At 35.4% G+C, this 27,733-nt stretch overlaps 2 protein-coding genes across 6 annotated transcripts in view; one reads left to right on the top strand and one right to left on the bottom strand.

Annotated features, from left to right (window-relative positions):
- The window catches only part of LOC139116769 (N-chimaerin-like), a 69,196-nt gene extending 62,580 nt beyond the window's left edge, over positions 1 to 6,616 (top strand). For all 3 annotated transcript variants that reach the window (XM_070679417.1, XM_070679416.1, XM_070679415.1), the window contains one exon: positions 276 to 6,616. In XM_070679417.1, coding sequence (XP_070535518.1) covers positions 276 to 453 — 178 coding nt within the window. In that variant the 3' untranslated portion in view covers positions 454 to 6,616. The remainder of the gene's footprint in view (positions 1 to 275) is intronic.
- LOC139116770 (aspartate aminotransferase-like) lies at positions 6,022 to 27,611 on the bottom strand. Of its 3 annotated transcripts, none has more exons than XM_070679418.1 (13): positions 27,372 to 27,611; positions 25,038 to 25,323; positions 23,642 to 23,779; positions 19,336 to 19,463; positions 19,047 to 19,110; positions 16,958 to 16,997; positions 16,244 to 16,334; positions 14,585 to 14,650; positions 13,744 to 13,857; positions 13,244 to 13,326; positions 12,703 to 12,856; positions 11,594 to 11,770; positions 6,022 to 9,331 (listed from the first exon to the last, which is right to left on the bottom strand). In XM_070679418.1, the coding sequence occupies exons 3-13, from the start codon at positions 23,661 to 23,663 to the stop codon at positions 9,284 to 9,286; spliced, it is 987 nt and encodes a 328-aa protein (XP_070535519.1). In that variant the 5' UTR covers positions 23,664 to 23,779; positions 25,038 to 25,323; positions 27,372 to 27,611; the 3' UTR covers positions 6,022 to 9,283. The 3 variants fall into 3 exon arrangements, with proteins under 3 accessions (XP_070535519.1, XP_070535520.1, XP_070535521.1); XM_070679419.1 differs by having other exon boundaries at positions 27,534 to 27,608; XM_070679420.1 differs by lacking the exon at positions 14,585 to 14,650.
- Positions 27,612 to 27,733: the final 122 nt, after the last annotated feature.

Genomic DNA, 27,733 nt, shown 5'->3' with positions numbered 1-27,733 from the left:
ACGGTGACCACCAATTGTTATTCTTAATTTTGAAAGAAAATGGTTGAAATATTCCTTGAGGAAAGTTTGAGCAAAAGTTTAAGTCTTTCACTTTCGAGGCACATACTTCCTTAAGTTTTTATAACATTAGAATTACTTCTTCAGATTACCACTTTTGTATTTGAATTCGATCAATTGCAAGAAGTATGTATTATTTGTGCAGTCTGTTCTCTACATAAGCAGAGTTGCCAGTCACTGTATCATCAACATTGATATCTCTTCAACATTTCTTGCAGTGTCACAAAATACAAGAACAAGAACTTGATGACAGCTGAAAACCTTGGTGTTGTCTTTGGCCCTACACTGCTACGGTCACCGGACGCAGAATCCCTGGCCAGTCTCGGCAACATGAAATTCCAGCAGACAGTGGTCGAAGTCCTCATAACCAACCATGACGTCATCTTTGATTTGTAAATACTTTATGCAATTACCAAACAAATTTTTAGAATTGTATTTATTGAAATTTGTAATTTAGTTGACGATATGAGAGTAACTTTTTCAGGAGTGATATTTTATCATACTTTGCATGTTAAATAGGGAAAGTTTATTTGAAGTACTACGCAAACCTTTGTTAATACACATCCAATTAACAACTGCCCAAGTGAAATGGCTGGTTGTGTGTATAATTTCATGTGAAATTACTAAGTTTTAAGTCATCATATCCATACATCTTACCTCTGCCAATTCAGAACCCTATCAAACCATTCTTCTTTGCTCTTCATATTTTCCGAAATGGGAAATGTTTTGTCTTGAAACAGTTTTTGTGGTCAGTTTCTCAAAATATTTTCCAAACTAGAAAAATTTGTATAGTCATGAAACGCATTACAATAAGTAACACTGTCCCCCCCCCCCCTTATAGTTTTACCCATCCAAGTGAAAAATATAGGAATATGCCAATGTCCAGTGATTATAAGGGTAAAAATGGCACAGTGACCTGGTGTGATGAGACTTAAAACTTTGTAATTTCTACAGTTTACTGACTTGACAATCATCTGTATTTACCACAGAGGTTCTGCCTCTCTCGTTGTCTTCCTTCTAGAATAGTAGTGAGTGACCTGATCATTGCAAAGCATCCTGGGTAAGGCTGCAGTGATATGCAAGTTTGTAAAATTTAGCCTCTCTGTGCAGATTTTCTTTGAATGTAGGAGGGTAGTTATGCAAATGTGTGCACTGTATTCATGGTGCACCTGTCTTAGCAGCCAATGAAGGTTACTTTTACAAAAACAGCAAAATGGTTTAACTTTTATGTTCTTGCAAGTCTGTTACACTCCACAAAAGTCTTTCAGACTTTAACGTATGTTGAAAACAAATTATAAACATGTGAAACAATCTTCAAAATCTTAACCCTTTGAGTGCAAGCCAATTTTTGTTGCCTTTATGAAAAATAACGCAGACATTTTTTTTTCAGTTTCAGACATTTATAGTTTCAGATTTTCCCAAAAATTTTGATCAGAAACTGTAGCCAATGAAAAGGTATGTCCATTTGGTCTAAAAGTATCCAAATAATTGCAGAAAAATTCATAAAAATTGGTAGACTGTTGCACAAAAAGTCTGGTAGAAAAAATTGCAGCACTCAAAGGGTTAAGGAAGCCAGTGATGCATATATGTACCCAATACATGTTAATGTTATATTGAGGGCATGCTTACTGTAGCTAAAGGGGATGTGAAACTCTCTGTCTGGAATCGATTATACCATTCATGCAGAGGGGTGGTTGTTTGAATCAAGGCTGGTGAGATAAGATTTATTTGGAATGTCCTCGAAACACTGACATTTTTTGCATATAATTTAAAAACTAATTTTTAAAGCTATATTTGAATGCCTATATCTGTGAAATAATGGAACGGTCGATTGTTTTTGTATGTCATGCAGATAACCAGTAAATATCTCATTATTCCTGCCATTGTAAATCCTAAGTATTGTGAAAGACTGATTGTAGGTGAAAGTTCATTGAATTCTAAGTTGCATTCCCTCTTTGGTTTGTTTTTTCTTCCTTTTCCAAATACAAAAATAGCTTTAAACAAAGACCAAAATTATATTTTTACTTTGCCAAGTAGATAAGGCATTCACAATTTTCAAAAGTATCATTTTATCAATATTGACCAGCAAATGAACACTACCTGTCCACAGGTCACATTTTAATTCATGCCATTCCTCGTTTATCCACAATGCTGTGTAAATATGTAGCACAGGTTTCCCCTCAAATTAGATAACTTTTTACTTTATACATTTGACTCTATGGTTTCTGTCAATGGTTGGCAAATCTGACCAGCTGATCAAATTTAATCATCACCCACCGATACATGATGTGAAGTGATTGGCATTTCATCAGTGTTACACACTTCTTTTTTAAATATTGGGATGTGTTACTGGCCGACATGAATTTGATGTTGTGTCCATATAAGCAATATTTTTGTTTTCCGTCATTAAAAAAGTAGCTGTATCAGGCACATCAATGTTTTTCCAAACACATCAGAAGCAATTTCAAACAATTTTCATCATCTATCTAGTGCTCTGTGTTAGCGTCATATGGTGATCTTATTTGTGAAGTGCAAATATCCCCCTTTGATTTATGTATCTGTTTTTGTTTTACCATTGGTCAGAGATGACTGTGTCATTCAGAGTAGCTGCCATTTTGCCACCAAAGCTCTGGTGACAATCCTGTATATTTCTCCAGATTTTAATTATATTGAAATGCAATGAAAACAACAAATTTTGTTACTTGAAAAAAAACCATTTTTTAACCTGTATGTGATGTTGTTCTCGTTATTTTTATATAAAAAAAATATTTTAAAGATTTTTTCATCAACAGGACGTATGTTTGAATTTTTGTCCCAAACTTTGATCATAGTTTTAAGTATGTCATCTTATCATAGGATTGAAACACTATTTCAATTTTGCGAGAATTATTTGTTTGTCATGGTGTCAAAGGTCAAACTGTCCTCAATTCTGAAATCTGCCACAAATTTAAACAACATAAATCATCAGATATTTTGCAGCAAAATAGCTATGGTAGGACATACGTGGAAGTTAAAATAGATTGTAAAAAGATGCAAGTTTCAACTTACTAGGTATTGACAATGAGACATATTACAGAAGCTTTGATCGATCATCCGGACAAAATGTGTATTCATCTGACCAGATTAAATACTCCTCTGGGAATTTTTTTAAAATTCAGAAATTTAAAGATCATACCAATAGAAGGATTCGAGGTAATAATGTACACAAAACGGTGATGGTGGATTTTCCAACTTTGCCCACGGGATGATAATTTCAAGCAAAATGTACAGAAAATAATTTACATTCAAAAGTTGTCAAGGGGGTGAAACATTTTAGATCAAAACAGATATAAGATATAAATTACCAGATTTCCGAACATCGGAATTTGATATGGGCTATAAGAACAAAATTCTGTCCATATATTCATTTATGTATTTTGTTCTATTTTTGTTGTGCATTGGTGGTGAGAAGTATAGATTAGTTTTTTGTTTGAAGCATAGAAACAGAGAAGTATAGATTAGTTTTTTGTTTGAAGCATAGAAACAGAGAAGTATTTGATAATGCATGTTTGTCTGTATGTCAGTCAGTATGATGACAGAGACATAACAGTCTAAACTTCATTGCCATAATGTGTGTTCATGAATTTTGTTTGTCAAAGGATGTTAGCTTTACATTCTTTTTTTGGAATTGTCTGTATTTTAATTTTCTTGTATCAAACTTTCACCTCTATCCAGTTGAGGTCTGTTAAGGCTACTGATTTCAAACTGTGTGGTACCGCAGAAAATGCAAAAAAGTTGTAGACTTGTGTTCAAATGATGAACACATATCAAGTCAGATATTGGCCGAATGAGTTGCATTGTGGATAATGCATTGAACTTATCGTAGCATGCAGGAAAAATTAAAGATAATTAAAGTAAAATATGTTACATCACTATGAGAAGATGAAATCTGGACTTTGAACACAAATAGTGATTCGTATGTTAGTCTTATTTTCCATTTTGTAATTATTTTGTATAAACATATCATTTTGTGCCGACAGTTTCATTTGTTACTGCGCAATGCTAAAGAGTTCATTGGGTTTTGTGCTGACAACGATTGTCTATGATAACTGCCAGATAACATATATTCCACAAATTGATTTTATGTATGTCATGTTTTTACAAAGTTTGTCCCAATGTAGTATTTTATGTAAATGGTTCAGCTTTCTTTCGGAGGGGAGGGGGAGGGTATTTTTGTATCCTCCCAATCTTGGGGGTCATGCAGTCATTAGTAGCGAGTCATGCCACACAGCATGATGGCCAAAAAGACTTTGACAAATCAGATTTACACGGATGGATTCAATAATTATGTTACATAGCACGTAGAGAAAGGTAAATGAGTCTCCGTGATTTGTACTTACAGATATTTTAATTCAAATAATTTCTTCAACTTTACTGAAAAAGCTGATAATGTCAAAAATTGAATGATAAAGTTCACTGATAATCAGGATTTGCGGGCACTCTAAATATTACTTTTTCAGAAACTTGGTACAATCGAGGTGGTTCTCATGTGAGAGCTACCATGTAGACTCCATTTGCAAGATCCATTCTGTAAATTATGTAGGCAAAATTAGTGCAACTAGTTTCATGTGAACCTTTCACAAATTGCTATCACCTCCCACAAACCATCTCTTCTGGTGTGAGAATTACTAGAGCGTGAAACTATGCCATCAATAACACAAGAATTTCTGTTGAAGTTCCTGTACAAAAAAGGAGATTTGTCAGTTTTCATAGATCTATATCTGTGTAGACAAATCACATTGAATTATGGGTAATCTCTACTGTGATGTTACCATGGTAGCAGGTGGTTGTTCTCATGCAACTTTGCAAAGGAGAAGTTTACATGTGTTATTACATTGATACAATAATTTACTCTATCAACACTGTCAGCATCAAGATATCTCATGCTTCCTTTTCTCAAATTATTTGCAAAGTATCTCTGATGACCTTACAGTATTTGAAAATTGTATAATGTTACGTGTACATGACATGAAGATTTACTTTGGTTGAAATATCACAGTCTCTGTCAATCATGTTTTAACCAAGTAGCACCGACCACACAGTTTTACTGCAAAGTACAGCATTACAGGCACAGATTGAGCTGTTGCAGGCAAAAATTTTGACAAATTTTGCCTTTTTTGGAACTTTATCATACCAGGTTGCCGCAGCCAGAGCCTTTAAAATGTGATTTTTATAATTTTCAGCAAAGCATATGGCACTAAGAAAGTTTTCATACTTGATATAATTTTCCAGAAATCTTATCAAAAATTTCAAATATTTATTTACGCAGATTAATAAGCGTGACAGTCTTTGAAATCAGCCATATATCTACAATGATGACTTTCATATTCAGGACTGTAGTTTGTAAATATGTACATCAACAGCCATCCATCCCTGAATTTAACACCTACATATCAACAATGCAAAAGGAAAAACTATATAGACATTTGCACGCAGTATTATGCACATACGGAGATCTAGGCAACCACCCACAAAATATTTGACATGTAGCCAATGTTTGAACTGGCAGAGAGAAACCAATATTTTGAATGGCAAATCTCAGAGAGATTGTGACTAAGTAAAGATGTCACCAACTTGATTTAAAATGGCTCACGATGTTGCCAACTTGATTAAAAGTCAGAGTTGAATGTGTGCTTGTCCTTGGCTGTGTTCCATGCATTGATTACGCATTCTCAGCTCTTCAAGGGCCAGAAGCAGCAACTTTTCAAATTTTTTTTCAGAATTTTTGTTTTGTTTGTCAACTGAAAGTTGCTGCTGTGTTCTCCAAAGCATGTTGAAACACCAATACATTTGCTACCCACCAGCTGGGCCTATTAGGTTAGGGATATGCTTGGAGTCACGTATGGTAATAAGTGTCCAGGGGTGACACTCCTAGAACCGATGGAAGAGATTAGGAGGTGGAGAAGAAACAAAGTGACACAGGAAAATTTTACCATCAGTATTTTAATAATTATCAGTAACGTCTTCAGTATTGACAATTTGTACATTCAGATACCATTGCACTGTCTGCATTACATAAAAAAATCAAGATGAGCCAAAACAAGTCTTCGAAAATCCTTCAACCCATGACAAAGATTTTGCAGCAATTTTCATGAATTGCAGAATATAACATTTCGGAAAACAAGATACATATCTATCAACAACTAATGAAAGAAGCTTATAATATGGGATTCTGGTTTTTCATAGCATCAAAGCTGGTGTTGTGTGTCGCATTTAGCAACAAAATGCTTTTATTGTGCCAAGGCATTCAGTTTTATCATTAGAATTTTTTGTTTTTTCCAAAGCCAAAGTGTTACACATCTTTGAAGGATTTCACACTTGATACCAGCTTTTTTATTGTAATCATATCTTCAATCTATGACCCTGTTTGCACAGACTGGCTGTGACAAAGAACAAAATAAATTCCCTTGCACAGTCAAATAAGGTCACTGGATGAACTTCAGCCTACAAGTCATGTACTTTGAAGTTAAATTTGATGTGTAAATAGAGAGTATTTAATAAAAATTCTGTATGCTCAAAATGCTGTTAGTAGAAGTGGTCCTGATTTTCAACATCAAATCTATCAAAGAAAACAATTGAAAAATCAGCAAAGTTGAAAAGAGACGATGGTCACTAGATTCCACTGCTTTTCATCTTCTGCGTTGCAACGAACTTGCATCTTCCAGTATTGTTCTGAGAGACAGCTGTTTTAATTGGTCCATTTACATTCATGCGACTGTTCTCATCAAATCAGGTATCATGTTTTACAAGTCAATATTATCGACCAATCTGCTATTATTTTGTTGTGCAAAGCACCTGCTGTTTTAAAAAGTAGCTAGCGGCCATCTTGATAATGACAAAGAACTTAGGGGTACTCCTTTCTAGCTTTTCAGAATAGAGATAGTCTCTCACAATGAAGGCTGTGACAATCAAAGATTTATCTGTGGCTGACCTGTGACAGATCAGTTTAACAGACAAAGTACGGTTCAGATTTTGGAGTTTTTCCAGATAGGAAAGATACTGCTGAGATATACCAAACACATATCTATTCAGTGTGAACTTCATTGATTTTCAACATTGGTGTTTTCTTTTATGCCAAATGATGGTGAATGACAAATAGATTTTGTACTCTGAACAGTAGAAGAATGTAGGATCCAGTTTGATGATTATTTTCACCAAAAGACATCAGGATATCAGAGAATGGTGATTTTTTTTGTCTGTTGGAGAATTTTCAACATTTTGACCAGTGTGAGACTGTATTACTTTATGGATGGAAATGGCCCAGAAACTGAAAGGAGATATTTGGCCACAATGCTCATCCAAATGAAGAATTATCATCAACATCTGATTCCAGAACTCTGAACAGACGGTGATGTGGCAATTTTTATGAAACATCATGTCACCTAAAGTTTAGTGTACTTTTCATTCTTTTAGCAGTCATAACCAAAAAATAAATTCTTGCGTCGTTTCATACTATGAATCTTCTATTCTGTACATCTTCGACAGTCCTATTGCAAGATTTTGACATTGTGAAACTAACAAAATATATAATTCAAAACATTTTAGTTGAAACAAGTCATTGACAATGACATAGTCCCCACTTGTTAATGGGTTCTTTAACTCTTTTCCTGCCAAGTCCATATTTCACCACCAGGTCAAGATGGTTAAAATTAATGAAACACAACATATTCCATATGGTGTATTTTAACATAATACTGTACATTTGAAGGCTGTTGAAAACATAAATACTGTTAACTTGATTTTTTTGGACTAAAGATGCTATAACAGACCAAGCCAAGTGGGTGAAAATACGTCGTGTTTTGGCTCAAAACCGCTTTTTACTGACTTGGCTGATGGGGAATTGATACTGTCTGGCAGGAAAAGGGTTAATTATCTGTGAGGACTACTGTAAGCTGCCATACTAATTACAAAAGGTCATTAAAATGAATCAATTTGTAGTTAATCGACAGGATGCTGCCAAACATTTTTGCATCCTAACACTGACAGATTATCACCGGTACCATATTTCATAAAATCCATTATGTAAATGCAAACTAACAATTAATTTATATATATAAATGATACCACTAAGTGTCATTGATTTGTATTTATAACACATATGAGATCAAAATCTGTACCAAGTTTCATCAAATTTAACGCAGTATTTGTGGATATATCACTCTAATTAGGAAAGTTCACTACATATGCAATTACAAATTGATTAACTTGACACTGATAAATGTCTTTTTCACTGTTAAAGCAATTTGAGCTCAACATCTGTACCAAGTTTCATGAAATTTGCTGAACTATTTCTTGACATACAAGCCAAATTACTAAAGTTCATTAAATATGCAAATAAGCAATTAATTGATAAGAAACTGCTACATATCTTTGCACGCCATTTGCTTACTGGAAGGAAATATATATGTGATAGGGATTAATATATGTATTAATATATGTACCAACTTTCAATGCAATCGCGCCCCGCATCGCTGAGAAATTTACGTGAACGATTGCACAGTCGTCAAATATAGGAAACAAAATGGCCGCCAGGTAGCCATTTTAGACCAGATCAAAACAAAAATCAATGTCCATATGTATAACATATAGAGTAATCTATGTACCAAGTTTGAATGAAATTGCTCCTAGCATCACTGAGAAATTTGCGTGAACATATGCACAGACATCAAATACTGGAAACAAAATGGCCGCCAGACGGCCATATTAAATCAGATCGTAAATCAAATCGACGTGCATATGTATGGCATAATTAATAATCCTTGTACCAAGTTTGAACAAAATCGCTCCAGGGGTCTCTGAGATATCTGCGTGAACGAACGGACGCACGGACATGACCAAACCTTTAAGCCCCCCAGACGGTGTCCGTTGGGACTAATAAGCATTTAAGGTTTGACTTTAAGCAGATACAATCATTCTGTAAGAAATGTTTGGTAGAGGATTTACCAAATCACCATTGCACACATTCAACCACATGGACGTGGAATCAGCTTGTCTTAAAATATTTAGATTTTCGACATAAAAATGTCATAATAGAGTTTTTGTGGAAAAAGAGCATCAATATTTGAAGGTAAAGTGGAGACTGAAATAGCAAAAGAACCAGAATAGAACTCCTGGTCAGTGTTTTTGCTAATTGGTTACATCATTCAGTTGCAAAAAGACTGATTTCTTTGTCTTCTCTTCTCACAGTTCATTCTCTTTCAGAATCCAGCTGAGTCTCAACCCATTTCTTCAGAGCCTGGAAGATACAACAAGGCAAACTCAAGACATTCTCAATATTCCAAGGAATAAGTGATTATACAAAAACATGGACAGAGAGGATATGTGTCACTCTGTCCTATTGCGGTGTTTGTCACCCTGGTCCTCCCCTCAATACATGAGTTCTGATGCAATTACAAGATATCACCTGGATATCATCATATCGCCAAACATCTGAAACCATGGGGAGGGCGTATACACTCAATAGAGGGGAGGACCACAGAAATAAACACCAAACATTACGATTATGACGTAAAGACTGACCAATCTCTACATTGGATTTTAATCAGATAGGAAACCTATAACATCAAGGTACTTTAATTTTAACTCATGGCTGTGAAACCAAGACTGCTCATTTAATTTTGTTTAGTACAATTTTGAGTTTCTTCCTACATTCATAAATATACTTTTTAACCCGATTACAGATTTAAGTTCATGAAATTTGTTGCCCAGAAGACTGGTTGCAGCTAGCACATTCCATGTGAGTTTATTTTGTGGTTTATACTTTAATCTATTAAAGTCATCTGATTACAATCTACCTTGCTCAAGTGAATAATATACATATCTGATAACCTTGGTAATCCAAAAACAGTCATCCTTTGAACCCTTGCCAACTTTTGGCAGAGAGATCACAACTTATTAGTTTCAAGGTGTCATCCGATGTGCATGTTTGTTTACTGTGGTACCAGACTCTTTCATCATATCAATGGGTTCACTGAATATTCGGACATACTCAAACGGACAGTGCTGCTCTCTTTGATTTTAGTGTTGTCAACTTTCCGGGGCAAACAACAAGCCAATTTTGAGACATTGTAGCCAGTGTTGTTACCTATAGCTGTGGAGTTCTAATGTATTTGGGGGAAAAAACTGAAATTTGGAGAGGAAAATATTTGAAAATTTGAAAATTTCCTCTCTGCCTCACTAGTTTCCCCCCCCCCCCCCCCCACATCCACAACCAAGCCATGAATCTCCCTGCTTCCACACCTCCAAACTATAAAACCTTGATCAAAAGTCCCAACTGCCATCTCTTTGCCCTATGCTTTTCCAATTCCATTGTCAAACTCCTGAAATCAACTAAATCATACCTTGCCCACCTATTTGGTCTTTTTTCAATTTGCCTGCTGAGCTCAGCAAAAGATTGAAAATTGCCTTAACTGCTAATAAGATAAAATTGCCTGACCATCCATTTCCCACCTGCTGGTACAGCAAAATTGCCCGCCCACCTGAGAAGAAATTACCTGAGAACAGCTTTTAGCACAAACAGCATTGTTGGCTGCCACTGAATTTTAATTTGCATGGATTCCGACGCCAACTATGGCAGCTTAGCACACCACTCACCAAAGCGGTGCCCTACATAACAAACCTTCTTGCAAACTTTATACAGAGACAACAGATAATAAAGTGATGACATAATTTATGTTATCAACCCAGAATAACCATGACATAATATCTGATCTAACACCTGCAAACTTTGTTTACATTATTGTGGGCTGCGTCAAGCACATTGCAACTTTGGGGTCAGCACAGCAGCTTTAATATTCCAAGATGCATGGAGGTACAACAATATGCTATACCAAGGCATGTTTTTACATGTAACTATACTATTCTACGACATTTGGACAAACGTAAACTTTTGAGAGGAATTTGAAAGCGAACTGTTCCCAACTACCCTCTTTTTCTACGATTTGGTTCAAATATTCTCTTCCCAACAACAAGTTTCTCCTTGCTTCAAGCCAGGAAAACTCCTGCTGCTGTCCGCTGTTTCTCCCATACACATCATACCATCTACCTCAACAGATTCCTGACAAAAACAAATCCTACTGCCTCCTACCCCTTAGTGTTTTTTTAAAGTTGCCACTCAGCAAGAATAAAATTTCCACACCTACAGATTGCCCCAGCTACTCGACAATCAGTAAACTGTCATACGTATCTGAATTCTCGATTTTAAAAATGGATCTCATTTTTTATTGCATGCTGAAACTAGTAACTTTTTTCCCAGTAATACATAACTTATTTGGTAAGCCTTACAAAAGTTGTCTTACGATCATATAACAATCTTATAAGAATGCTGTTGGTTGGCAGCCCAGCCGTCAAATTACCACAAATTGTTGTTCTGCTCAAGCTCATGTCAAATCAGAATATCAATAACAAAGGGAAAGAGATATGATTTTAGTGAGTAATTTTTATGCAAATTTTTTGCAAGTTTGTGTGGCTTGTTGGACTGGAACCTAATTATCTCTACCTGAATTGCTTCCATCAATGTTCTGCAATGCTCTACCACAAAGTCATCATCTAGTGGTCCTTCTGTACCGCGTTTCCTGCTTGCTTGCATAGCTTTCCCACCATCAAAGTTGATGTAACAAAGTCGAACAGTCAAATCATCCACTGGACGTAGGAATGCAGGGCCACCTGCCATAAGCTGTTGATATCACAGTAAGAAAGAAGAATACAAATTATTCATTTATTGTAAGTGAGTTTTAAAAAAAGTCAATGTTTGAGATGTAGAGTTGAACAGTGGTAAAAAACATGTTCACAATTAATAGTACCTAAGGACAGCTATTTCGACACTCAGATTTTCACAATACTTTTATATTTCTGGGTTGCTGTTTTTGTCGACTGATTTTGAAGCCTGTGTCGTAACTGGAGTTTTAACCGTCATGTTTTTGAGGACACTGAAAATTAATTTTTCCCATCGAGTGTACACACCATATTTAGAATTTCCTATACCAGGAAATTCCAAGTAGTTTGTTTTTCAAATACCAAACTTTGTACTGTGACTTGCAAACTTTACTTTTAATTTTATGTAAGAGAAATGTATAAAAGTATCCTGTGAGGACAGTTTGGACAAAAATATAAAACTTTTCATTTCCAGGCCTGTATTACTGCAAAGTAACAATTGGTGTGTGTAAGTTGATCCTTTTACTCTGTCCTTTCTTGATTGTCTTGAAGATGTTTATCATTGCAACGTCTACTGAAAAGTCTGGCTTTATAACTTGAGTAGTTTTAGGTTTGTTTCAGAATGTTGGAAACCTCCATACATTTGAAACCTGGACATGAATTTGACTACGGTGAAATTTGCAGATTTAGAATCGTAGCATCAAAAGAGAACTGGGGATACCCTCACCAAATGTTACATTACCATGACATTTCTGGGAAGGGAACCAAGTTTTTAGGGTTTGGAAATCGAACTAATCGTTTCAATTGACTTCAATATTAAATGTTTTCATGAATTTATTGAATACTAATGTTATCAGCAGATGGGTGAATACTCATATTGTAAGACTGGAAAACAGCGGCAGAAAAGTTAACCCCAGTATAACATTGGACAATATTGACACTTCGTTTACTTACAGCGACAGATGCCTCATTCATGATTGCGTCACACATCTGATTACCTGTTGTTATACCTCTGGCATTCAAAGCTGGTCTCAGAATCTCAAAGTTTGGAAACATGTAATAACCAGCTGTTGACATGACAACCTTGACACCAACGGATGTCAATTCTCTAAAAACAATGACAGTGACAGTTGTCATTTTAACTGAGTGTTAATGCTGTGGTATTATGAGTAACTGGGGTTTCTGAAATATCATACAAAAGTTTTTATTCTTTACTTCTGCTGCTATCAATTTTGATGAAATAATAATGTTTTTTTCCGAGCATGCATAAATCATGCAAGATTACTGATGAATTTTTTATTCCAAATGAAAAAAGATTGTCTCTTAATTTAGCATTTATTTTAGTCAGTGAGTGAAACACTGGTTTCCAATTCTGTGTCACTTTGAGTTTGTTTTCATTCAAAGACCTGGATATACATGATTTACAGAATACGAAGGTTTTAGTATGATGGTAACATTTCAAATTTCTTACCAAGAATTGAGAAGACATACCCACCTAAATGTGTACAGTGCGACAGCGTGTAGAATTCTTCTCTCATGAAGAACATAGTCCTGAACCTCATCTGTCCACTTGTACAACTGAAAGAGAAAAATCTCTCTGTTTATCAAAAGGTTTGTAGGGTGTCACACATGCTTCAGGATGAAGTCACAATTTATAGTTATTCTTTGAGGGGAAGATTGTTTCCGTATACATACCAGTAGCTGTGAAAATGCAATATTTGCTTTATGTATGATTTCAATGCCAAGTTTTTTGTTTGTGTATTTGTTTGCCCATACATCACTCAAATATACTGAGCATTGGCCAGACATTCTTGTATTGAGTGCTCTTGATAAAAATGACAATTATATTTCCAATGTATTGAATGTGCTTCTGCAGCTACCATAACACGTTCTTTAATGTTTTACAGGCTAATGACCTTGGCACAGATGCAGACACAAATCAATAATGGCATTGTTTCTCTTTCAGGAAGACTGTGCGATTATTCAAATTCTTACCCATAATGCAGCATGTTGAACTGGGGCTGGCGCACATGAGTAAGTATGGCTAGCACCACTGGCCACTGCCTTCCTCATTTCACTCAGTTTGTCTGGATAAATATGATACCCTAACTGAATGTAAACACAAATAAACAAATTAACATGTGATAGCGCTGGCAAAAGTACAGTTGTGAAACGTAGATTTTTATGTTGGAGAATCTCAATCCATCTCGCATATCATAGCAAATCAAACTTAGATCAATCAACATTTTCTTAATTTATATTTATTACAATATCTAAAATACAATTAAATATTTCTTCTTAAAACTCTGCTGAAACAAATAAAATAACCTTTTTCATAGTTTTTTGTAAGCGTTTTTCCTGAGGTTTGGAAAAAGACAAATGGTTTGGTAACCCTGGTACCATTTCTGATTTCACCTCATATAGTTGGATCATTATGTCAAGGTGGTACCCTGGGAACCATGCAACATTTCGCTTGAGTACTGCTCCTAACAGAACATCAACCCTTTGAGCGCCAAAGTCTATTTTTGTTCCCTTTGTAAAATAAACCCCAGTCAATTTTTCTCAGATTTTTGCCAAAATTTTGAGAAAAAAGTGTAGCCAATGAAATGTGATGTCTATTTGGTCCAAAATTATGAAAAAAATACAGAAAAATTCATAAAAATTGGTAAAATTTCGCACTAAAATTTTAGTGGGAGAAAATTACAGTGCTCAAAGGGTTAATATGATAACGTCTGTCACTATTAAGGTATATATAGCCTCTAGCATCACTGCAATTTATTCTTTGTATGTATATCTTTATCAAATATAATGTCAATACTCATGCTTGACAACTCACCCTCCAACCGCCTGCACTGGCCCACTTAGAAATACCCGTACTTAAAATGGTTCCTTCCGGATAAAACTGCAACATTACAATGAGAGAATTGCACATTAAGGATCGCCCATTATGACCTGTTTAACTTGTTTGGGTTTCTCAAATATTTGGGTTAATCTGATCACAGACCCTGACCTGATCCTAGTCTTGGCTAAATGTTTTCAGTGGCAAGAAATTAAGAAACATCTGGATGACCCTGTGACTATTTGCCGATGACGACTGTTTTAATTCAGTGAACTGTTGATCTGTGTGACAGTTGCCCCTGCAGGTATGATCAATGTCCCAACAGGATATCACAAATACTATTTCAGAGTTTTGTCACTTTTAGCTGATTTTAATAGAGATGTGATGAGAGAATTATCTCAACTTCTCTGTGCAATCATTTTATTTCTTATCTTAGTCACTGCTTGTAAGGGATATAGTGGAGACTCAATGATACAGTTCTGCATCGGCAGCATCTAAAATTTGTACAGATAACAGTTTATGAGATAACACAATGCACATTGCTTGATGAGTATTAACAGTTTGCACACAAGACCTCAATTACAATCCTTTGATAACATAATTCTCTGGAATGTTGCCCTAGTTATGCAAACAAGTTATTTATGCACCTAGACGCTGAAGTACACATCTGATGCATGGCGCAATATTTCATTATAAATTGAGTCATTTGAGTAACACAAGTACATCATAAATGACTAACAAAGGCCTGAGAATTGTGACTAAATTGCCTTTCTAACTTTAAAACATGGACTGTAAAACCCTCTGCATATTTTATTTTGTCACGTCTTCAGTTCTTAGTAAAAGGGAAGCTACAGGATCTTATACTTTCCATTCCGAGGAAAAGACAGGAAAATAAAATTGATTGCCTTCCACTTAAGCTGCCTTCTATAGGTCACCATAGGTGTATGACATTGTATGCCCTAGTTGGGTGCAAACTGGAGTATAGTACAGCACGGCTGCTCTACCCTAGAGTAATCTCGAGTACACAGCACAACAGAGTGTAGGTCACAATCTAATCAGCCAAATAGAAAACCACACAATGGCTATTTCAGATCCATTTATTTGCTTTCCTTTTAAACTGCAATCGTACGATATGTAGGGCTATACAATTGTTTGCCCCTTTCTGATGACATCACAATCTCTGGATAGCTGCTACAGATAACTACATTTTAAAACCCTGATTGCATCATTCAGAGTGCTTGGGTTTCCAGTATTGGTATTAAATGGTATTATTATGTCTATACGTACAGTATATTCCACCAGTTGTAAAAATTTGGATTGATTCAAATTTGTTATCATAATATTTCTAAATCTGTATATTTACAAATGATGATATATATTATATGTCTAAATCATTGAAGGTACTTGTTGTAATTTTTGTCAAATATATTTTTCATTGATAGACTTTCATAATCTGTTAAATTTGTAGGAATGATCTCATACAGATTTGTTCAAATCATGGCAAATAATGCATATTTAAATTTTTGGAGTGAATTTTATCATTAATGATCAAAACTATTTGTCTCTAAAATGCCTGGTCTCTGATAACTTTCAAATGGCAATTAAACCCCTCCCCTGAAAACATCTCATCAAATTATGTCAAATTTCCTCTCTTACCTTAGCAATGGATTCATGTTTTCCTTCAAAACTAAGTCTTGCATAGATTTCATCACTCAAGACAATGATGTTATGTTTTCTGAATACTTCACTGTAAATGAAGAAAAGTAAAATCAAATTAGTATGACAAAGAGAGCATACAATTACTTTCTGAACAATTCCTTTTCTGAGAAATATTTTAATTTTTTGTGACTCTGCGCAAAATTCATAACTTTTTAGAAGCTTACATTTTAAAACACCGTTACGCAACATTTTGTCAACAGGCATCATATTTTAGAAATTTCTCATAAATTTGTTCAGAATACCTTACCAGGTGATTCATGTTATAGATTTTTTAATAAATTGTTAGTCAAAATATTAATGCACATTTTGTGCTGTTAAGTGCCTTCACCTCAGCTCAAAGCGTTGTTAATTTGTCTGTAAACCACACTTCAAATGTAGTTTTTGGCAGTGTGCTAAAATAACCTTTGACAAAAAAGAAAAAAATACACAATATACAAACTTTCAAGGAAATTTCAGTCCAGAAGATGACACAAAAAGTCAAATTTTCATAGTATTGTGTTTTTGTCATAGTACGGTCCTCATACGTGTCCAAGAAATAATTTTTTACACAGTATAAACTGATATCAGAATGATGTTACTGAGAATGAAGTGCATACAATGCTAGTGAGATTTCTACAGGAATATATAGAAGAATAAAATGAGAGAGTCAACCTGAGTTGATTCAGGTGATGGGCTTGATAACTGGTGCCAGCTGTAAGAGGAAAATAGTGTCAACTGCTTCTATAGTAATGAGTTCACAACAACAGTTTTATGCTTGATCAAAGATTTAGCAATCCTGAAATTTAGTTACGAGTAATTTTAATTTCCTCATTGATTCTGAAACTCTCATTGAGAATTCTTTTCATTTATTAAAAGGTTTAAAATTTCACCACAAAAAGAGATTTTTCAAATGTCAAAATCTGAATGCAGATTTCAGAGTTGCATTTGATGTTTCCTTCTTTGACCAAGCAAACATTTCACAAAGTAAACATTCACACTATATGACTGGTTTTGTTTTGTTGTTTTTGTCCAAACTGCTCCTGTATTTTGGTAGAATGCGCCTCAGGGACAGACATTCTGGTTCTCAAATTTTTATACCACTTCCTTTCTGATCTCTCGCTTGTAGTGCTCATTTCAAAGTTACTGGAGTAAGAAAATTTTCAGTATTTATTTTTTCGAAAGTAAAACCTTTACTTTTTCCCATAGACTTAACACAGGGATGGTTGCCATTTTGATTTTGAAATATCGGTAAATGTTAGGTAACATGTTTTGCTAGTACCAAAATTTCCACAGTGACCCCCAATTTTTATTCTGGAGAACAGTATGGTTGAAAGATTCCTTGAGGAAAGTTTGAGCACGTTTAAGTCTGTCACTTTCGAGGCACATACTACGTTTATGCAGTCCATCTTTTGTCATTGAAAACGAGACGTTGTACCAAGGATGAGGACATAAAACACAAGTGAAAAAGATCAAGTTCAAGGCGACTAGGCCAAAAAAATTGCAATGGCAAAGTTTCACATAGTGCAAACTGGGTCAGCATGACATTTATACTATGGCTCTATTGTAAGAGGTTGTAAAACTCGATGACATAGAAATGACTGAACCATCGACTCTGCAGTTCTGAGTACAAAGATTTTTTGTACCATGATGAAAGGAATGTTTCACCCAACACTGATTGTCCTTGTTACTTCTTACATGACAAAAACACCCTGGCACACATTGCAATGATGATAATGAAGAAACAGTGTATGTAAATTTTAGACGTTGCTGTGAAACACGGTAATTTTGCCATTTTGCTTGTACACATACTACATTTCATCAATTTCAGATTTTGCAAATGAATTTGCAATTTTGCACAGACAGTAATTTTTTCAGTGTACTTAATTATACTGATGGATAATTTCTCTTCTCCATTTATGGTTGTTGCTCTTTCGATGATAATTGTAAAAGTAGCTATCATCAATACCCACTTTTCTATTTTTGTTTACAGAAATAGTAAGGGAACCAAATTTAACAGAAATCACTTTTTGGCATTTCATGAAGTTACACACTGGACACATGGTCAGGTTTCCCAAATTTTTTCTCTTCAATGTAGACTCTGCTACTTTCAGGCTTCACATAACAACTAACTTATAACACACACCATAGTCTGACATTGATGAAAATGTGACAATTAAATGACAAACCACGGTCCCTCTTGTGGAGGGACCGTGGACAAACAAACCATGAGTGAATAAACAAACACATACAAACATTTATAAACGTCCTGACTTATATACAGAAATAACAAATTTACATTTTCAACGGTAAAAGCTACAATGTAATCAAAATGTGAAATTTCACTGAAAATACGATGTACTGGTAGACTTGTGATATCACACTAACAATACAATATCTCACTTTTGCAAGGATTATTTTTCTCCAGGAATGTAATATGTTTCAACATTGCACTCAGAATGAAATAATGCATCATGTAATATCACATTCACAATATCATATTGCACTCAAGATGTAATAATGCATGCGTTTATACCATGTAATATAATGTAATATCACACTCACAACAGAATAATGCATGCGCTTAAACCATGTAACATAATGTGATATCACACTCATGATCAGATACCATAATGTGATGTCATGATGTGATATTTCATACTGCGATATCATGTCATAATGAAAGTAGCAATGAGACATTCTGGATAACATCATAAACTTTTGCATAATATCAATATTACCAGGCTGAAAACATTGCACCTACTTGGATTGTCAGGGTTACACATTATCAGTAATCGATGTGGACTAAGTTTGTTTTCCATGACAACCTGAAAAATACAGAAATAGCAAAGCTATTGATCCTCTGCTTAATCACAAACACTTTTAATTCTAGTGACAATATAATTTTGCATTAATGCTATAACTGTCTGAAGCTAAATGACTTTGTTTAGAAGTGAAGAAAATCTCCTTTTCTGAATTCAAGATTAGCAAGCAATGCAATGGTTACCATGGTGATGATGATGTCTGTGTGTTTGTTTGTGCTTTATTCTCACCTGTTCTACAAGACTTGGTGTTAGCCGCCACTCATCCTCCTGTTTTGTGTGTATCACAATAGCCTTATGCCCGGCTAGCTGGGACTGTGGTTTATACGTGGTCCATGAGGGAGACAGTACCATAACATCTTGTTTGGGAAAACAATAAATGCAAAAGAAATTTAAGAAACACTGTGGCATAAAATATAAATAATCTTTACCAAGCATTATCAAGAGAAGTTGGTGTACATTAAAAGAGTTACTCTGTCATTTTGCTATAGGATGCAAAATCTGTTAATATTAAACATAATATAATATATTATTGAAACCAAAGCTGTGAAATTTGCTAAATGGTTTTATGGAAGGTAGCAAATTTATCCAACATTTTTAAAAGGTCAGTTTCCTATCCTGTTTCCATAAAAAGTTAGAATACTGACTTTTGTAAATGTGTTTTCTCTGCTACTTATCTATTAATGGGTATTTAATAGCACAGCAGCAAAACAAATGGATTTGGGATGAGACCAAGAGTCATTTAAACTAATAACAGACACATTTATTTTACATCAACCTATTCTTGTTCATTAACAGTCAAAAGTGAATGAGTGAGCTAAGCAGGATAAAATTGAAACTTGCACATGAGAATGTCAAAGAAAAGCTTTGAAAACGTTTTAGATGTTTTCCACAACTTTTGAAAGCTAAACGTCCCTTCAACAGACCAAGGCTAAGCTCACCAAAAACCTGCAAACAGCAGCAAACTGCAAGAATATTGCACTCATCGACTTTTGCTCACAATTTTAAACAGTTGCACACATATTGGCATCATAACAAATATCTAAGAATGGTGTTGTATCCTGATGTCAACCAATGGTGTAGTTAGTATATGAGAGAGGATTCAACAGCTGTAACATTCACAATACCGATGTCACAGTTCAGCTGAGGTCAAAGGTCAGATATAATCACATTCACTGGATCATTTTTCACCCTTCAAATGATTTGATCAACTAGCCAATGAAGGATCTGGTGGAGTATTGATCAGCATCAATCAGACATCCATCTCTGTATAAAGTTCATTTAAAGGTTACTGTACACGTGGTCTGAATAACCAGGTTAAATAGAATATTGCTAAAATCTTGTGAAACTTTTCAATCAGGTGTTTACATTTTTAAAAAATGTATCATAGTAATTGTTGTCGTGTGACCATCACTTGAAATATAACTCTGATACTGAGAAAGTGGTCAGGGAATTGTATCTTGAGAAAGTTTCACTGACCTTTGAAATTGATGCATTGCATCGTATGCAAATAGAGGTCACATCCCTATGGCAATGGTCAGAGGTCATACACCCTCTAATCTATTTTCAATGTAAACAGACCGCAAGTAGACAGATGTCCATGTACAGATGTACGATATTATTAATATATTTAGAGTCTTTTATGATTTTCTGATAATTAAGGTGAGATTTCAAAAAAAACAGAGACATATTTCATATTCTAATGTATCTGACCTCAGTGTTTATATTACTAATTTACTAGTCAGTTTGGAAACTACAATAAATTTATTAAGAACAGTTAAGCTGGACCATGGCTCTGGTCATCAAATCGGAAAAAAAATAAGGTTAAATTAACTTTTACCCTTGCTGGTTTTGAATTGTTTTCCAAAAATGTCACTATTAAAAATCAATACAATTTTTCTTACTGCTGAATCAATGATTGTGTTTGTTCATACCGGGCGATTTCATTTGTCTTGCAAATTGAACATATCAAATCTACTTTATATTTTCCACGGCAATAATAATGATAAAATTTCACCAAAATATATAGACTCTGCAAACGAATCTGAGCTGTGGGTCACTGTCTTCGGCTGAAAGATAAATCAGCTGAGTGGAACATTTTGTTTGTCTCTTTCACGGAGTTTGATGACATGATTTCAGTTTCAAAACAAGCATTTATCCGATATGAATGCATAATATATAACAAGATCAGTAGACTCTTCCAGGAAGAAAACAGAAAGTTACTCAGTGACCATGACTGGTTAAATGTGGAATTTAATGCCATAAGCAAGATATGCCAATTACAACAGAAAATCTCTACACCAATCAAAAAATGCTTGGCTGTTTGGTAAGAATTCTGCCGTCTAGTCATGAACGACCTGAGGTAAATACTTATGCCATTTTGTGTTGAAGACTGTTTGGTGAATTTTAAGAATGCTAACTCTACCATCAATGTGATATGTGTTGCATATTTGTCTTACCCTTGGAGGTCAATCTACAATCATAAGGTTGAAACACCCACTGTAGGCTGTGAGGTTAGTATAAATAATGCAGTGTAAACACTGCAATACAGCTTCAAATGACCTTTCCTTTAATGTGAAGTGTGAGGCAATTGTACATTGGAACACACAGTCACTCTACTAGGATAGGATTTGTATTTGTATAAATCTCCATTTGATACTATGTTTTATTAAAATCCAAGATCAACATCACACATCAAAGCAAAGTGTGCCATCACATGCATACCTACGGCAACATTTACTTGATCCGCTGATTTGCATAACAATATTTTACCTGGATATTTCGCAATTTGATTATGTGTTTTTCATTTTAAGGTAGAGTGCAACTTGGGGACTGATATCCAGGCTCTCAAATTTTTACATTATCTTTTTGGTCTACCAAGTTTGGGGGTTCATATTGTTGATAAGTAGTTTTTTACTGTCTCATTTTTTTTAAAATTACAAAATTTCAAGGGTGAACACAAGGATGGCAGCCATTTTGAATTTTAACTGTCAGTAAGTTTTAGGTAATTTGTTTCTCCATTACCAAATTCTGCATGGTGACTGACAATATTTATTCTTGATTTGACAGGGAATGGTTGAAAAGTTTGCGTAAGGAAAGTTTGAGCAAAAGTTTAATGTTTTCAATTTCAAGGCGTGTACTCATTACGGGAAGGCTCCATTATATTAGGAATACCCTACTTCCCTAGAGGATCAATTTCACAGACCTGCCTTTCCTACAATGGCACTACAATGGCACCAGCTGGATTAGATAAACATAACAATGGAACATTCACACCTTGGGGATTAAAAGTCTTCTGTTTGTCACCTGAGTTGCTCAGGCAAGGACTCGGGTTTCAGGTACCATGCGAGTTAATGAAGTCGTCCCCTAATGTACGTACCTTATCTCAAGTGGAATACCATACCACACTTTCTGTCAATGTGTGTACTTATATAAAGCTTGACTGATTGGTTCACATGTATGTTGTGTGCAAGGATAAATTTACAGAAAGCTGTCAGTGACAGCCTGGCAGCTGAAACTGTACACAGTGCTCATTTATAATCCTTGAAAAAAGATTTGAAGATTAGATATTGTTTGATAAACAAAATTGGAAACCATTTGTAAAGAATCACTTTGTCAAGCAACTCTTCATAAAAAAAAAATTATTTGTTTGCACATTTTGATGCTAATGGCTTATATGACATTTTTTTAATATATATGAGTTTTATAAAAAATTTTAATATCTCAGTTTGACAGATTTCAACACAAAGAAATATGAATATATTGTAGGTATGACCATGTTGAATACTGAAGGTTGACAGAATGTTCATTCATCAAACTGGTAATAAAATAGACTATTAATTATTAACCTGTTCATTGAAGAATGGTGATGCAACAAGGTATGGAAAATAAAGTATCTGGTCGTTAAAAGCATACACACATTGTATTTGAACTATTTCATTGGTAAAGATGAATTCACATTTCAAAATTGTACCGGAAGACATGTGCACTATAACATATTATGATGTTGGTCGACACATTGCGTCATTGTTGAACAAGTTTGTCGATTCTGCAATCATCACATGTCTGACAACTTTGCTCAAAGTTTGGCAATTAGAAACAAAATTCTGTTTAATAATTCCTTTTTCACTCAGTAGAAGTTTGCTGAATGTCTAGTTTGCAATCCAGACTTTGCCCAAAAATAATGGAAACTCAAGTTCAAAACTTACAGTAATTTATGTTTGGGGTGATGTTGATATCGTAAAAATACACACCCATGGTAAGATTATTGGTGACATTGGAGAGTTGATATTTCAAAACAGAGAGAACTTGTTCAAGATTGAGTTTGATTTTAGAGGTCACCAAAATTTAGCATACTTTTGACTAAATTCAGGCAGGTATTTGTGAATTTAAGCCTTCTGGGGGATACAGGATTAATTATGTCCGAATTCGTGATGTAACTTTTAGTAGGTCTGCATGTGAGATATATCACTTCCACATCACAGATAATTTATGCAGGCATATGTCAATATATTGCTGTTGTCATGGATACACATACCTCCATTGAAGACACAAAGCATCAGGTATATTAATTCCTTGGAGCCTGGTCCTACTATGACATTTTCTGGCTTTAGGTCTGTCAGTCCGTCCAGTTTACAGTGGAATTCACAAATTGCTGATCTCAATTCAAGTATACCTGTTAAAATGAGTACAGTTGGCAAAACGCCGAATTAACATTTTACTAGTGCGAATTTTGATTCCATAAACAATGCAGTTTCAATGAAAAAATTAGAAATAGCAAATCATAATCTTGTTGAAAATACAATTTTAACAAACTGTGCTGTATATTCTATTATTGATAGCTTTCATGGAACTGATGAAATTACAGAGATTATAAAATGAATGACAACTATACGTGCTGATTACGCCATTTGGTTTTGCTTGCGTGTTCAATCTATAACTTTTATTTATGTTTTAAAGATAACATGTAAGTCAAATCACGTACAGCTCCTGAAGTTCTTTTTGCAATTTTCAGACAAAAATATTTTTGTACATGGCTATATTCACTATTCTCCATTGTTTTGTGTTGATCTAGTTGCTGACCTAGATTGCCTCCAGCAAGGCCTGCTGCAAGTATTGCTTGCTGTAAATGAATGCCTTGCTGGATGCCACAGTCTAGCAATGTCCATTACCAGCACAATAAGATGCTAATTTCTTTCCCATTAGCGCATTACTTTTATTGATTTTTTCACAAATCCTGTTGCTGGAGTTTTACCAGGTATAGAATTATGAAAGCAACACAAAACCTCTACAAAACTGCCGTCAAAGATTCGCAGCCATTACAGATAATATCAAAACAGGCATCTGAATGTATACACATATAGTCAATCTACCAACCTATTTGTTCACGTGTACAATCGAAAATTTAATCTACAGTAATCACATGAACATGCTATGGCGGTATCTAATGCTGTTTTTAATATGATCTATGTGACAGAAAACCAAACACACTGAATTGCTTATCTTCACCATTTGAACACGACTTATTGAATTATATTTTTTCCCTCAGAAAAGAAACTGTGTTAAATAAACAATGGATACACCATTTTGGAAAACGTACTTCTAACACTGTCACGTCAATGTGTGGAATCAGAATCCAATGGTTGATCCAAACTTACTAACAATTTACAATTTGCTAATCCATTTTGAATGTAAAAGAATCAATTAGAAAAACAGTATTGCAAGGTTTAGAGAGATTTGAAAATTCAAAATTTTGCATAAATTATTTCATACAGAATAAGCAAAAGAAATCCCAATGCACCTATTTCACAGTGGTAAAGCTGACCCTGTGAATTTCTGTCTTTTTTTTGGGTTTGATGTTGATTTACCATTATGCAAATTTGATTCTAAACTCACTGATCCACACAAGTTGTAAACAGTAATGTACTTCATACCTTGTACAGGTAAATAAGCATTGTCACTGGCATGTTCCTGCAACGCCTTGACAGCGCCGGGGTGACGGGAAAAGGAGATTGTCCGAATGCCAAGTGATACACTTTGTTGCCCTCGCAAATCAACTGACGTACTTTCTCGTTGAAGGCTAGATTCGATGCTGGGCAGTAGTCCTTCAAATGAGGTTTCAGTAGGCTTGGAAGCTGTTTCTTTGCCGGCTGCAATTTTCCGCCATCGTTGGAAACTGAGACGTTCCCCACCTGTACACTAACTTCCATTGTGTCTTACCTGTAGAATGGATACAAATGTGAAAAGTCATGCAATATTTATAATATATCTGCATAATATTATTTCTTCACCATTATTACAATTCATGCATAGGGTCATATTAAAATAATAACACATGATAGCAAGGGCGAAGGTATCATCAATATTACCGTAACAAGCACAAGCCTGACGGCATTCAGCAAATAATGATCTTGCCAGTGCTACTATTACTAATTTTATCACAGTCGGTGGCTTCTGTCTACAGGTCCAACTTGAGATAGGATTGGACCATACCATTGTGGTGACAGGGTTTAATCACCCCAAAGAGAGAGAAAACATCCATTATCTTCACACACCAATCAAGGCAATCATCTCCAGATTAAACATCAACAACCGCAAGTATAGCCTGATCACCTCCGTTTCCCTGTACTTTGCTCCACGCTCACCATTGAAAACAATTGGTTTGGGCCAAACCATTGTGGTGAAAGGGTTGGGGAAATCCTTTATCAGATGACTACCACACACTCCACACACATACACACTTTTATCGTTGATGGCTATAATACAATGTATGAAATGCTAAATGTACGTATACAGTTGTTTATAAACTGACAACAAAATCTTTTTTACCAAATTTCACATTTTTTGCCAACTTTACCAATAGTATTGCAGTGTTTCTGCTATGCTTTGGAGATATATGTAAGTGGCTTGAGTACTCTGGTAACATTTCGGCTGTCCATATTAGAATTGCATTGGCATCCCCTGGGGAACCCAAGCAGTAACATGGCTTGGAAAATCCTAGTAAAATTTACCTGTGCACTGACCGTTTCCTGATACTTACTAGCAACAAAAGGTGTATTGGCTTTGCCACCATTTACAACATTTTCAAATACAATATTAGATTTATAGACTTCCATCCACAATAATTCACTCCCTGTATTACATTTTTAATGAAAACATTCATTTCTTGAATACATTTTAATCACAATCACTGACTAATTCCTGTTTTTTTTCTCGTGTTGTGTTGTTGTCTATGACCTCTCCGATAGACCATAGGGTTCGCTATGTCGCAACCGAGATGTCCTACTCTAAATGTGTTGAGTCCCCAACGAAGAAAGTAAGCGAGAGCGATGGAGTTGTAACCTATAGGCTCCATAATTATAATAATGGCGGAGTAGCTGCAATAATTGCCGGGAATAATTGTAGCCCAAGGTCCGTGCGCCGGCTTTTTCTGTCATGATGTTTAATGGTACGGAGCAGCGCGGCTGCACAGCCAGGCCAACACGACAGAAAAAAGGCGGCGCACGGCCCGTGTGCTGCAATTATTGCGACTAATCTTCTTATGGCGTAGGGTCAAGGCTACATGACACTCCACAGACGGACTACAACGTAGTATACGGTTGGGAGAACACAATTCAATAGTCGTGTTCTCGTAAACATCGTATCGGAAACATTAATGGTCCGATCGCTCGCGTCGCTATGTTATCTATAGAGTCTTTCAAAAGCAGCTTGTGTTCACTATAAATTTTACATTGGCAAGGATGTCCGGAGGGCGGTTGCAGTTCAGTAGCTCACAACTTTACCCGGCGACCTACACTTTCCCTGGGAAAGTTGTGGGCTGTGGAACCGCATCAATTCGGAGGGTTAGATATGCCCCGTAGATTGACAGTTTGCTCAGAAATATTTAAGCGTAATAAACTTACATGATGATTTTACCAAAAGTTAAGTCACATAATTTACATGTAAATAAGAAATTTCCATACTACAATGTTGTAATGTTATATAAGTGAAGAATTCATCACGAAACACACAATGTCCTGGAATATGTCAAGGCAAAGTGAAGTTTCGATGCTACATTTCCGTACTGTTTGGCGGGGACCGTTAGAGGCCTGAGGCTCAAACGAGGAGGCCTCGACTTTTTCAATTTCACATATTCATGATATTTCATACACGAAACCAGGTCACTTGTTAACAAGTGACCTGGTTTCGTGTATGAAATATCATGAATATGTGAAATTGAAAAAGTCGAGGCCTTGTTATAACCTTGGCTGCACTCAGTAGTGACTTACCTTGCCGTCAAGGACTGTGTGTCGCTGTGACATGTAGGGCTTCACGCGTATATTTCAGATTCTCGGCAGTCCCTGCTTGTGCCTTTTTTGCCTAAAACACCGACTTAACAGCGAGTGTAGCAAGTGTCTTAGAATAGGTATGAATTATATGCTTTTACTTACAACCGAGACCCAGATGGACTGACAGCAGTACCAAACTCAGTGGCGCGTCGCAATGTGATGAGTGCTCTTCTGTTTATAATGTACACACAAAGCATAACTAACTATGAGGGCGCTGATTAACAATCATGTCTTTTCAACCTGCTGCATGCACACTGCTCGTGAGCATCATTTGTTTCGGCGCGGGGACTTCCAAGTTAGTG

Source organism: Ptychodera flava, chromosome 18 (assembly GCF_041260155.1).
Source record: "Ptychodera flava strain L36383 chromosome 18, AS_Pfla_20210202, whole genome shotgun sequence".
NCBI lineage: Eukaryota > Metazoa > Hemichordata > Enteropneusta > Ptychoderidae > Ptychodera > Ptychodera flava.
Note: the sequence above shows the minus strand (reverse complement) of the source record. Positions and strands in the feature narration are given on the sequence as shown.